This window comes from Heteronotia binoei, chromosome 21 (assembly GCF_032191835.1).
Source record: "Heteronotia binoei isolate CCM8104 ecotype False Entrance Well chromosome 21, APGP_CSIRO_Hbin_v1, whole genome shotgun sequence".
In the NCBI taxonomy this organism is placed as follows: Eukaryota; Metazoa; Chordata; class Lepidosauria; order Squamata; family Gekkonidae; genus Heteronotia; species Heteronotia binoei.
In genome coordinates, this window is record NC_083243.1 from 154,492,916 (window position 1) to 154,505,851 (window position 12,936).

Genomic DNA, 12,936 nt, shown 5'->3' on the forward strand with positions numbered 1-12,936 from the left:
CTCAAGGATGAATTAACACCCAAACTGTTGAAGTTGTTAAACACGATAAGAGAAGAAGGGAAAATCCCAAAGACCTGGAGGGAAGCTGTAATCTCTCTGATTCCTAAGGAAGATAAAGATAGCACAAACGTAAAAAATTATAGACCAATCTCATTGTTGAATAATGACTATAAGATCTATACAAGAATTTTAGCAGAGCGACTGAAACAATACCTGACCAACTTTATAAACAAAGACCAAGCGGGATTTCTTCCTAAAAGACAAATAAGGGACAATGTAAGAGCTGTTATTAATGTTGTGGAATACTATGAAAAGCACCCGGAAAAAGAAGTGGCCTTATTTTTTGTTGACGCAGAGAAAGCCTTCGACAACTTAAATTGGGACTTTATGTTTGCGGTAATGGAAAAAATTAATTTAGGGGAACAATTTATAAAAATGACAAGAGCAATATATACAGATCAGCATGCAAAATTGTGTATAAATGCAGACCTTACCAAAGAATTGAAAGTGAGTAAAGGAACAAGGCAAGGATGCCCGCTATCACCATTGTTGTTTATAATGACTCTTGAAATTTTGTTACAACAAATTCAAAAAGATGAAAAAATAGAAGGTCTAAAAATTAGAAGATTCTCTTATAAATATAAAGCTTTTGCAGATGATATAGTGTTCATAATGGAGAATCCGGTTCAAGTGTCACCACTGCTGTTAGCTAAGATAAAAGAATACGGAGAACTAGCAGGATTATACATAAATAAGGAGAAATCGAAATTCCTCTGTAAAAACATGCAACCAAATAAAACAAACGAACTACAAAAGGTGACAGGTTGTGAAGTCACAACCAAAGTTAGGTACCTTGGAATAGAGATAACAATGAAGAACATTGATTTATACAAAAACAATTATGAAAAACTGTGGTGTAAGATGGACAAAGATTTGATGAAATGGAATAAACTCAACTTGTCCTTACTGGGCAGGATAGCTGCAATCAAAATGAATATTTTGCCAAGGATAATGTATTTGTTTCAAACCATCCCGATTGTAAAAGAAGCAAAACAATTCAACAAATGGCAAAGGAAAATCTCTGATTTCATTTGGGCCGGAAAGAAACCAAGGATAAAGATGAAGATCTTAACGGATGCCAAAGAGAGAGGAGGTTCTCAACTTCCCGATCTAAGACTATACCACGATGCAGTTTGTTTGACATGGATAAAAGATTGGATAATGCTGTTAGATAAAAAACCTTTGTGGTTAGAAGCTCACGGAAATAGATTCGGCTGGCATGCATACATGTACTATGGGAAGAATAAAATGGATGGTTTTTTCTCTCACCACTATGTCAGAAATACATTACTAAATACTTGGATAAAATACAAGAAATACAGGGACGAGAGAAAACCATTATGGATAGTGCCAGCAGAAGTAATAAAAATAACAGCTGATTCTGAAGAAAAAAGAGAAATGTCATATAACCAACTGCTTAAGATTCAAGGAGACAAAATTGAATTAAAAACCTCAGAAGAGCTAAATAACAATTATGATTGGTTTCAAATGCAACAAATTAAAAGTTTGATGGAAAATGACATAAAATCAGAGGGGATTAGACGAGAACAAACAGAACTGGAAAGAGTCCTGTTAGGTGACAATGAAAAATTGATATCAAAAGTATATAAGTTATTATTGAAATGGTCTACAGAAGAAGTAGTAGTAAAGTCTCAAATGGTCAAATGGGCAATTAATGTGAATAGAGAAATACAAATGGAAACATGGGAGCACCTCTGGAAGAACTCAATGAAGATATCAACTTGTCAAAGCATTAAGGAGAACTGTTTTAAAATGATGTATAGGTGGTATATGACTCCGAAAAAATTGGCTAAGATAAGTAAGAAAATGTCGGATAGATGTTGGAAATGTAAAAAACATGAAGGTTCTTTCTTCCATATGTGGTGGACATGTGAAAGAGCGAAAGAATTCTGGAAGATGATACAACAAGAAATCACCAAAATTTTGGGCTATGATTTTAAGAAAATTGCAGAGACGTTTTTACTTGGATTACAATTAGAAAAATACCCAAAAGAAGACAGGACTTTAATTTGGTACCTGTTATCAGCTGCTAGGACTTTGTACGCGCAGCTTTGGAAGCAAGAAAAAATACCAGAGAAATGGGAATGGACCATGAAAGTTTTATCGTGGTGTGAAATGGACAAATTAACCAGAACACTAAGAGACTATGATTTAGAGATATTCAAAAGGGAGTGGAGAAAATTTAAAGGATATATGGAGAAAACTTGGAAAGTAAAGAAATATTGGACATTTTTTTAGTTGTAAGAATATATATACGGAACTTTGAGCAATCAGAAGTGCCTTTAGTATGGATTTGAACTTATAACCTCGGGGAAGTCAACATTGGAGGGAGGGGGGATGGAAATGTCATATGGGTTAATGTGAAAAAAAAAGAAAAAATTAAGAAATAGATAAGCTTTGTAACCATATGCTACCAATAAATTGTTTAAAACACAAATAGTAGATTTTTTTTTGGAAAAACCTATTTGCTCTAGGCCAATAATGTTTTCCGAATGTATCCAGTCTGTCAGCTGATGTTCTAAATGTTTTGCATATAGTTTGCCCATAATGGATAATAAACTAATGGGGCGAAAATTCTCGGGAAGATTTAAATTACCTTTTTTATAGATGGGAACAATTATGAAGTTAAGCCAGGAATCTGGGACAGTTCCGTAATGGTCAATTAATGTAAATAAGTTGGCCAAAGGTTCAGACCACCAGACTGCAAATTTTTAAAAAATCTCAGCAGGGAGACCGTCAGGACCTGGTGCTTTGCCAACTTTTAAACCATCAATTAACTCAATAATTTCGTCAGGTTCAACAGGAGGCCAAACAGGAAGATCAGAAAATACAGAAGCGTCTATAACAGTAGAGGGGACGACTTGAATAATTGATTGAAGCTCAATCCAGCAAAGACAGAGGTCCTTTGCTTGAGTCGTGGTGGTCTGGAAAGGAAATTCTCCTACCAGCATTTGACGGTGTGCCACTGGCAACAGCGCACAAGGTCAAGAGCTTGGGAGTGCTACTGGAGCCTGCCTTGACAATGGAGGCCCAGATAGCAGCCACTGCTAAATCCGCGTTTTTCCATCTTAGGCGGGCAAGGCAGTTGGTCCCCTTCCTGGAGCATGGCGACCTGGCAACAGTGATCCATGCAACGGTCACCTCGAGGCTGGACTACTGTAATGTCCTCTACATGGGACTGCCCTTGTGCCGAACCCGGAAGCTGCAGCTAGTGCAGAACGCGGCCGCCCGGCTGTTATTGGGGCACCCCAGGTGGGAGCACATTTAGCCGGGACTGTGGGAACTGCACTGGCTGCCAATAGTATACCGGATTTGTTACAAGGTGCTGGGTATTACCTTTAAAGCCCTATATGGCCTAGGACCTGCCTACCTTAAGGACCGTCTCTCCCCTCATGTTCCCCAGAGAGTACTCAGATCAGGATCACAAAATCTATTGGTAATCCTCAGGCTGAAGGAGGCCTGATTGAAATCAACCAGAGATAGGGGCTTCTCAAATGTAGACCTTTGCTGGTGGAACCAACTGCCAGATGAAGTGAGGGCCTTGCGGAACCTTGTGCAGTTCCATAGGGCCTGCAAGACTGTCCTCTTCCAGCTGGCATTCAATTGACTCGGCACCGGTATTTAAGAGAAGTGGAAGAGGGCTGTCGCCACCAGAATAGCACCAACTCAATATTTTGTTTTATTCTGTTTTAACTATTTTAATTATTGTATATCTATTTTATTATTGAATGTGTAATTTTAATACTCATTAATTTAATTGTTTGTGGGATTTTATGTTGTGAACTGCCCTGAGCCTGCTTCGGCGGGGAGGGCGGGATATAAATCATATCAAATCAATAAATAAATAAATAATAAATATAGCTAATTGTTCTTCATCTCAAATTAAACAGTTTTATTATAAAAAAGGTAACCAATGTTTGCTTGCTGCAATCAGAGTTTTTAATGCTAAAATACTATCACAAATTTTGTATGGTATCCCTCTGTGGATTAATGCTCTGAACCAAAAAATAGAAAATATCCAGGCTGCATTTCTGCGACAACTTTTAGGAATCCCCAACTGTGTTCCTTATTTTGTAATCTGTTCAGAAACAGACCAATATCTGATTGAAACAAAAGCTTGGACTCTAACTTAACTTATAAATATTGGTTATGGATATTTTATAGGGCTGAACCAGCTAGCTTACTCAACTACCTAAAAAGAGACCTTTATAACGCTGCTTGGCAAGATGGAATCATGTTGAAGCTCAAACACATGAGAATTGCAATTGACAATCTATTTTTATCTGATGAATCTTACAATTTTAGATTTATCAAACAGAGAATCTTAGATCTAGAATCTCATAAACTGTGTCCTGTCCAATTTCATACCTGCTCTCCTGCCTCTCTTGGACTTGATCAGACAGCCAGGAAAATGGCGAAATATTTATCTGCACTAGATAATCCGCAACATTGGAGACCTTTTATGCTGGCTAGGATGAATGCATTCTCCTCCAATGTTCTCTATGGGAGATTTCTTCAAGTCCCCTTTATTGAGAGACATTGTCTATGAGGGTCAAGCTCACTGGATTCCATCCAGCGTATTTCATTGAACTACCAACTGTGTACTGATCTCCAGAAGGTTCTGTTAGATAGTCTTTCCTTACCGTACTACATTCAAGAAAATAGGATTGATTGCCATTTCCTATTAAATGACAACATAATCGATATTACAAAAGCCGTTGCCAAATTCTTGGCTGAAATTGTTAAAAATTATTCTAAACGGGTTTTATTGTGATCTTAATCTTAGTTTAGCCTTTTATGCTTTGAACAGACATATCTGATTGTTGTTTGGTTGGCAAGTCTCTGCATATCTCTTTTTGTTATGCCAATAAAGGTGTGATTGGTATGAAATTTTCTGCAAGATAAATTTGAAAATTCTGAATCTAAAAAAAATTTAAATGACAATGAGTAAAGAATCTAGTTTCATTTTTAATAATTCAGTTATAGAAGAAAATCTAGTTTCATTAATTTTTAATAATGCAGTTACATACGGGACTATTAAAATTCTATATATCTAATACCTAAATCTGCAATCAGGGTCACATCAATGCTAAACAGATTTTTCTGCAAGCTTGGGGGACTCCCCAGGTTTGCAAAAAAAATCTGAAAAGTTAAAAAATAGAGTTTAAATTCCCTCAATTTACCAGTTGATCTAGAGGTCACCACTGCAGGGACTCAATCTGGGCCCAGCAGCCATGGTGGAGGACACCAGGAGCCACTCTGCACTCAGAGCTGCTCCCAGGTACCGCCACTGCAGTTGCTGGCTCAAAGGTGGGTGGTGTGGCCTAGAGCCATGCCAGGTTCAGTGGTGGGCAGAGGGATGGGATTGTCCCCCTGCAAGTCTTGTGGAGCCTCCACTTGTACATCACATAGTTTTAAAAGCTATTTTTAATATGCTCATATCTGTCTGCCTTAGTAAATGAAACTGTGATAATGACCATGCATGAAAGACTGCACACTGTGATGTCATGTTTTCCTTTTAGAATTTTATGTAAAGCTAATGGTAAGTAAAAACACATGAAAGACACTGCAAGCAATGTTAAGTTTTTGTAGTCTAGCATGCTGTAGCTGAATGCAGTTTCCTTAACTTACCAAATTTAACATTCCTTTTTGTCCTGTATACTTGTAAGAGTTTGGAGAGAACAGAACACAGGGAAGAAGGTAGAAAGAGAATAGATGTCAGAAGGAAAAGAAAACCTTTGTTTCTATGGCAGTTAGTACCTGCTTAGAGATTACATTACTTTTCACAGGAAGAGTCACCATTAAAGTTTTATATGGTAGTTATGCAGAGAAACAGAGACTGTTACACTTTTTGCCCTGTTTAGCTTAGCTCTGTCTAGCAGCATTTCACAGTCCATCAGAGCTGCTTACTCACCCAGCCATTTCCCTTGCACTGTCTAGTTCTGCAGCTATAACAACAATGAATTCAGCACACTGTTTTGCTGGAGCTTCTACGGTTTTTTAATGATAAAATTGCTTGGACATTATTTAAAGGTTCTAGATTTTATTTTAATTTTTGTATGTTTTTAATACTGCTGTAGCCTGCCCTGAGCTTGCTGGTGTGGGGGAGGGAGAGCTAGATACCTAATGAAACAAACAATATAGTAAACAAAATTTGAGTCAAGTAGGATCTTAAGGACCAGTGAAATTGTCCAGAGTATAAGCTTCCCAGGTTATAAACTCACCCTGAAAAACTTCGTCATAGCAATTCCACAGTTGCTCTTGCTCCACCCCCAGGCTTCTGCTTTCCTTGGATCAAGCAATCAATTTCCCACATTTTACATAGGCATTATTTAAATAGAAAAGGGCTTGATGTCACCTGCTGTGCCATGTTTTAAATAGTTGTTAGAAAGGGGCAGAATGACTGTGAGATCTACTGCTATGCCACAACCAGAAACTATGGTAGATCAGTACCTCTAGGTCTTGAATTCATCAGCACAGCTCCTGAACCTTTCTGATGCCCCCCACCTATCTACCTTGTCCATTGAATAGTAGGTGCAGCTTCATAACAATCCCTGGATTAGGAAAGCAGGTAGGGTGGGCAGCCAGCCAGCCACCAGGAGCTTTGCCACACACCCAGCAGCCCTCATTAACCCCTGGAGAAGCCTGCGCCACCCTTGCTCCACTTCTTATGTGATATATGCTAATGAGCTCCACCACCTATTTTTCTACAAAACAACCCTTGAGTACCACTATGCTATTAACAGACATAGTTTGTAATTGTTACATCCATTAGAAGTGAAAGTATTAGACAGCAAATATGGGGGCAGAAGTAAGACATATTGGAGGGGGCTAGGGACTAGGATATAGGTAAAAGACATTTCAGCCCCTATAGAGCAATTTGCATTGGCACGAAACATACAGAATCAGCTTCTACAGGGTTGAAACTGATGGGCACAAAGCAGAACATTTTTTATAAAACTTCCTTGGGAAGCTATAAATAACTTGCATTACTACCAGCACACATCCCTGTCAAGTAGTACAGGTGCACACACCTCAGGTGCCAACCAGGTTGTTCTATCTAACATAATGTATTTTTGCAGCAGAGTTCCTTGCTTGTCTGCCTGTTCTAACTGAATTTCTTACCAGAATTTTCATATGCATCCACATGAAAATTTTCAGAGTTCCTGTCATCTGTGACATGGTCATATGTGATTTGTGGGACAGGTAGCATTCTGTCAGGAGAACTTAGTCCATTATCTTTTTCTGACTTAAACTTCTTCTTTTTCACCTAACAGAAGCAAGAATACAAATCATGATCTTCAAAACAAAAACAAAATGCAAGCAGCCTCTGGTACATTCGCCTAATTAAAAATTCAACAGAACAGTAATTAAAGGGAAGAGAAAATAAAAGGGGGAAATGGGAAAAAAGACTTTTATTTAGAGAAGAAAATAATTGCTCTTTTCTTTGGAACAGTAGGATAAACGTTCTGATTTGGAGTAAACAATCCTGACAGTTTACGAACCACTTTTTATTACCATTGGCATTGTGTGGAAGAAAGCACCATCAAGTCATAGCTGACTTACAGTGTTTTCAAGACAAGAGACTAACCAGAGATGGATTGCCATTGCCTGGGCTCTGCATAGCAACAGTCCTTGGTGGTCTTCCATCCAAGTAATAACCAGCAGGGCCAACCCTGCTTAGCTTCCAAGATCTGATGAGATCAGGTTAGCTTGGGCCATCCAGGTCAGGGTAGCACTGACTTTAGTGGTATCTATATGAGCCAAGGATCTGGCTTACCAATCCAATTTTTCTGCAAGGTTGCTCATGGTATTTATTATCTTTTGAAAATGTGAAAATTTCACATATCACATATCAATGATAACTGACATGCATACATTTATTTTACAAGTGAATTCATTAATACTGAAACAACTGGGTTCCATGGCTGATTAATCCCAGCACAGGGAAGAAGTTGCACTCCCACAGAGACTGACAATATCCAGCTTCCAAGTGGGAGGTCAGCATCTTATTTCAGGTGGTTGTTTAATCCAAAGACAAGGGGAAGGAAGGAAGAAAGGAAGAAAGGAAGGAAGAAAGAAAGGAAGAAAGGAAGAAAGAAAGAAAGAAAGAAAGAAAGAAAGAAAGAAAGAAAGAAAGAAAGAAAGAAAGAAAGAAAGAAAGAAAGAAAGAAAGAAAGAAAGAAAGAAAGAAAGAAAGAAAGAAAGAAAGAAAGAAAGAAAGAAAGAAAGAAAGAAAGAAAGAAAGAAAGAAAGAAAATTTCATTCACATCATTACCACATCCAAATTAGGCTACTGGCAATACTTTATTTCAGAAGCTGCTACTGAGAGTATGATTTTGCCATGCCAGATATGCCTACAGTTGTATAAATATTATCAAACTTCTGTGGTATTTTATACCCATTTGATTATACTCTGGGTTCTTGCCAAAGTTAAGTAATATTATTTTATTCACTTCATTCATGCATAACCCATCTTCATCACTGAGACTCAAGTCAAATTACAAAATATAAAAATTAATTAATTAATAGTTATGGGTTATTACTTTTGTTTTTAAAAAAACAAACAAATCCTGAATTAAAGCAAACTTAGCGATAATTTTTAAATGTCAAATCCTTGATACTAAAATTCAATTTAAAACTGCAAGTCTGCATAAAATCAAATTGCTTATCTATAACTGTTCTTTGACAGTGGCCCACACTATTACAATATATAAGCACCTGGCTATACTAATAAATAGTTTGAGAAATTCTACCATATGGTACCAATAACCGAAAATCCTAATGATTTTCCTATTCTTTTTAATGGCATGGATGCTCCCAGATATGTTTTCATGAGCCTTGATATAGAGTCCCAAAACAAGCATACCACTTCAAGGTCACTCAATTTTTTTGCCTTCCTATATTAGCTAATAGTTCGATGCTGCATTCTATGGAAACAAAAAACAAAACAAAACAAAACCTCTGAAGGATAACTTCAGTCCTCCAATGCTGTTGATAACTGAAATAGACCTAAAGGGGGAAGACAATTTGTTCTCCCATTAAATTTTTTCCTGCCTCATGGACCAGATAGGACCAGAAGAGCAGGAAAAGAATGACATCTCTTGACAGTGCTTACTACAGTTTCCTGTCTGTTGGCTAGCTCAGCCCATCACTCAGTACAAAACCAGCAAACCACATATACATGACAGTGTGTGAAACTATTGGAATAATATATTTTAATGCAAATACTGTGTATATGCTCCGCGGGATATGGAAAATTATTATATCCTTCACCACCACCACCAGGTTATTTTCTGTAGAGAAAGTAGTCTGACTTAGCACTAGACACTACTGTTTTCAATGTAACATGTCCAGTGAAAATGGAAATATAGTTCCTTACCGATACCATCCCTATTTTCTTTGGTTTGGGACTAGGGGACATCAAGTGATAATTTCTAGAAGGTTTTCTTATGTATATTTTCCATGTTGAAGAGTCTGGGTTTTCTGATGCATAGCACCTCCAGGCAGTCTAAAATATTTGTTAGGAGTTCACAAAAGAGTAATTAAGAGGGTTTCTGAAAATAACTGAACATCAGTACAAGACTGTATACAGTACATACTACAGAACAACACACTTCTGTATTTCATTGTCACAATGTATCTAGTTTCTAGTACAGGTACTGAATTGTAAAAAAAAATTCTACCATCTAATGTATAAATATCTGAATTTGTTTGGATCCAATTCACCATCAATAGAAGGTGTCAGTAGATGTGGATCTTCCCCATCTTTTCTTTTCTCAGCAGCTTCTCTTAGTGCTGAACAGCCAAAGCCAGTGTTGGAGAACCCATGTGAGCAAAACACACACAAAAAGGAGGCTGCAGGAGGAGCAGAGTGAAATTTACCCCTTCCTGCCTCTTACGCAAACAGAGCCTCTTGAGCTACTTGAAGCGCCACTGACAGAAAGGAGGTATTTTCCATGCTTCCCTTCCACACTGCATTGGCTCAAGTTTATTCATTAATTCATTCATTTATATCCTATTGTTCTCCCCACTTGGATCTCCTTTTTTACTCTACAAAATCAATATTAATTGCCATGAGTCTTTCCGATTATCCTGTCAGCTCACTAAGTTCAGGAAAAGGAGGAAAGCAGCAAGGAAGTCTGCAGCAGAGTTTGATTGTACAGAGGACTCTAGGCCCAACCCTACTCCTGATGCCTTCAACCAAAATGTGAGAGGTTCAGTTCAGAAAAAGATTAAAACTTCATTCTGAATTGGATGTAGATTGGTCTATCCACTATTATTTTCCAGCATAAAAGTCTCAAACTAGTTGCTTGAAACATATACAAAAATGCAGTAGAATGGAACACCACCTTAGCTGAATACTATTAAAGGGGGGAGGGGGGGGTTGAAAGAGACTCAGATCAGACTTCTGTGAAAATGTAGCATTTAGTCACCAAACACCTGAATGAGAGAAGCAGCTGCTGGAATTTGTCGGTTGAAGTGCTTCTGTCTTTGTTTCTGTTGTACCTTCAGAGCAAATCCAGAACCAAGAATTCCCTAAGGAATACAGTAATTTTAAAAGTTAAAAAAAATAATCCATCAATCATGTTGCATTTTTTTTTAAGATTAGGCATTTGCTGAAATAGAATCTGGAGCATAAACTAAGATTTTGCTAAACTGAAGACCTATATCATCATGTATTACAGTCTGGCTGGTCACAATTCCTATATTTCATTGTTCATATTATATAGAAATTAAATATTTTCATATATTTGCCTTTTGCTCAGAGTTACTCTGTGTAATTGGTTGAGAAGCCAAGAGTGCATAGAGTGAATCTCTTCCCCTTCTCATTAAAGCTCTATTCACCCCTCACCTCAACCAAAACCCAAAGCATATCAAGGGACCTTCAGCAACAGAGCATAACAGGAAGCCATCAAAAATTACCCTTCAACTCTTTCATTAGTTTTTTTCAGCATGGAAACAACACCAGCTCTGGCAACTGTTTAGTAATGAGTTCTGCTGATCCCCTGCCCTCCCCCATCTTGCTACTGTCCCCTCACCACACTCCCTCTGCTCCTAACGGTCCCCTGACTCTGAGAAACAGTTTTTGAGGGATCATAGAGGGCTGAGAGATCCATTTCATCCACTCACTGAGCAGCATTAAACAACTACTGTAAAATTAAAGCCCAAAGCAAGCCCTTTTAAGATGGAAGCATGCCATAAAGTGAATACAGAAAATTAAGCTACAGCCACTTCTGTGCATTCAGAAGACAAACAATAAGCATGGCCAAACTACTCAGTTGAGAGTAATTCTAAGCACATACCGCAGGCAGGGCAAAAAATGAAATTGCAAATACAGAAAAGCAAGATGCAATGGTTTTTCCTATCCATGTCTTGGGCACAATGTCTCCATATCCAATGGTTGTAACAGTCACCTGAAATTAGGAAAATAACATCAGAAAACAGATATATAGCTTAGTTAATATTTTATAGTGTCTTTTGAGATGATAATGTGTGATGTAAAACATTCTTTTTATGCCCACTTGCACTTAGAGGTAGATCCAAAGAACTACAAGCAGATCTTTCCTGCTTTCTCCTCATTTTAGCTCTTTGCTCTTCCCTGAAAACAAGCAACCACTGGGCAATAGCGTGGGGTGCAACATAAGGGTCTGTAGTAGGAAAGGAGAATAGAACAAACCTCCTCCTCCTCATCTTTATGAATCAGCCAATCCCTGATATTGCAGGGCTCTGGGTGATATAAAGCATGAATAAAAACATACCCGCATAAAATCATAAAAACAAGCAACACATTTTTAAAAGATGGCAAATAAATTAATCCTCTTTTCAGACTGCCAGCTACTTCACTGGTAGGGGGAGAGTTAACGCAAATGTAGAGAGTGGGGAAGGGTACCAGCCAAGATGGAAACATCTCCACCTTGCAGGCCCTGCAGAATTTCATAAGGTCCTACAGGGCCCAGATAGTACTCAGCAGAGAGTTCCACTAGACTGGGGTCAGGATCAAGAATGCCCTGGCCCTAGTTAAGGACAGCTGGATGTCTTTGGGGCTGAAGACCACCAGTAAGTTGCTGTCTGAGGAGAATAACACTTTCCTAGGGACATAATGAAGGAAATGGTCCGTAGATACATTGGTCTCAGACCACTCAAGGCCTTAAAGGTGAAAACCAGAACCTTGAACTTGACTCAGTATTCCACTGGGAGCCAGTGTAGCTGGTGCAGCACCAGATGTACATGTACTCTTCGTGATGTTCCCATCAGGACTAATGGTGCAGCATTCTGGACCACCTGGAGCTTCCAGGTCAGTTTCAATATATATATATATTTTAAAAAATATGCCCCCCTCAGTGAGAAATTCAGGATACATCTTTTGTAAGATCCTTTACAAGGTGAGTTCCTACTAGGTTAAGATGAGAGAGTGAGAATGACTGGCCTAGGATTACCAGTGATCTTCATGGCTTAGTGGAGATTTGCATCCCAGTCTCCCCGATCCAAATTTAAGCAAATAAGTGTAAATGAATGTGTTTTATTTAAAAACATTTTTAAGCCACCTTTCCACCCTATTGAGGGTTCCCAAGGCAGCAAACATTAAACCAATAAAACATTTCAAACATCAAAACAATTTAATATGGAATATTTAATAAAATTAAATAAAAGATATAAACACATGAAAATGCACAAACAGGGAAGAAGGCTAATAAGTGTTAGCAAGGGAGTGCCAAACAAAACAATAAAGCCTTCACCCACTAGAGAGGGAGTGGGGAGAGAATACCAAAACTTTGGCATCACAACTGAGAAGGCCTTTTCTCAAGTCGCCACCTGTCTAACCTATAATGCTGGGGGCACCCAAGAGGGGCC

The 12,936-nt window shown here is 38.2% G+C and overlaps 1 protein-coding gene across 1 annotated transcript in view; it reads right to left on the reverse strand.

The window, feature by feature from the left end:
* Positions 1 to 12,936, reverse strand: part of KCNQ1 (potassium voltage-gated channel subfamily Q member 1) — a 523,393-nt gene that overhangs the window by 352,890 nt on the left and 157,567 nt on the right. The window contains exons 7-10 of the mRNA XM_060262295.1: positions 11,388 to 11,498; positions 10,525 to 10,620; positions 9,464 to 9,592; positions 7,207 to 7,351 (exon numbers count right to left, since the gene is read on the reverse strand). Of these exons, the coding sequence (XP_060118278.1) occupies positions 7,207 to 7,351; positions 9,464 to 9,592; positions 10,525 to 10,620; positions 11,388 to 11,498 (481 nt within the window). The remainder of the gene's footprint in view (positions 1 to 7,206; positions 7,352 to 9,463; positions 9,593 to 10,524; positions 10,621 to 11,387; positions 11,499 to 12,936) is intronic.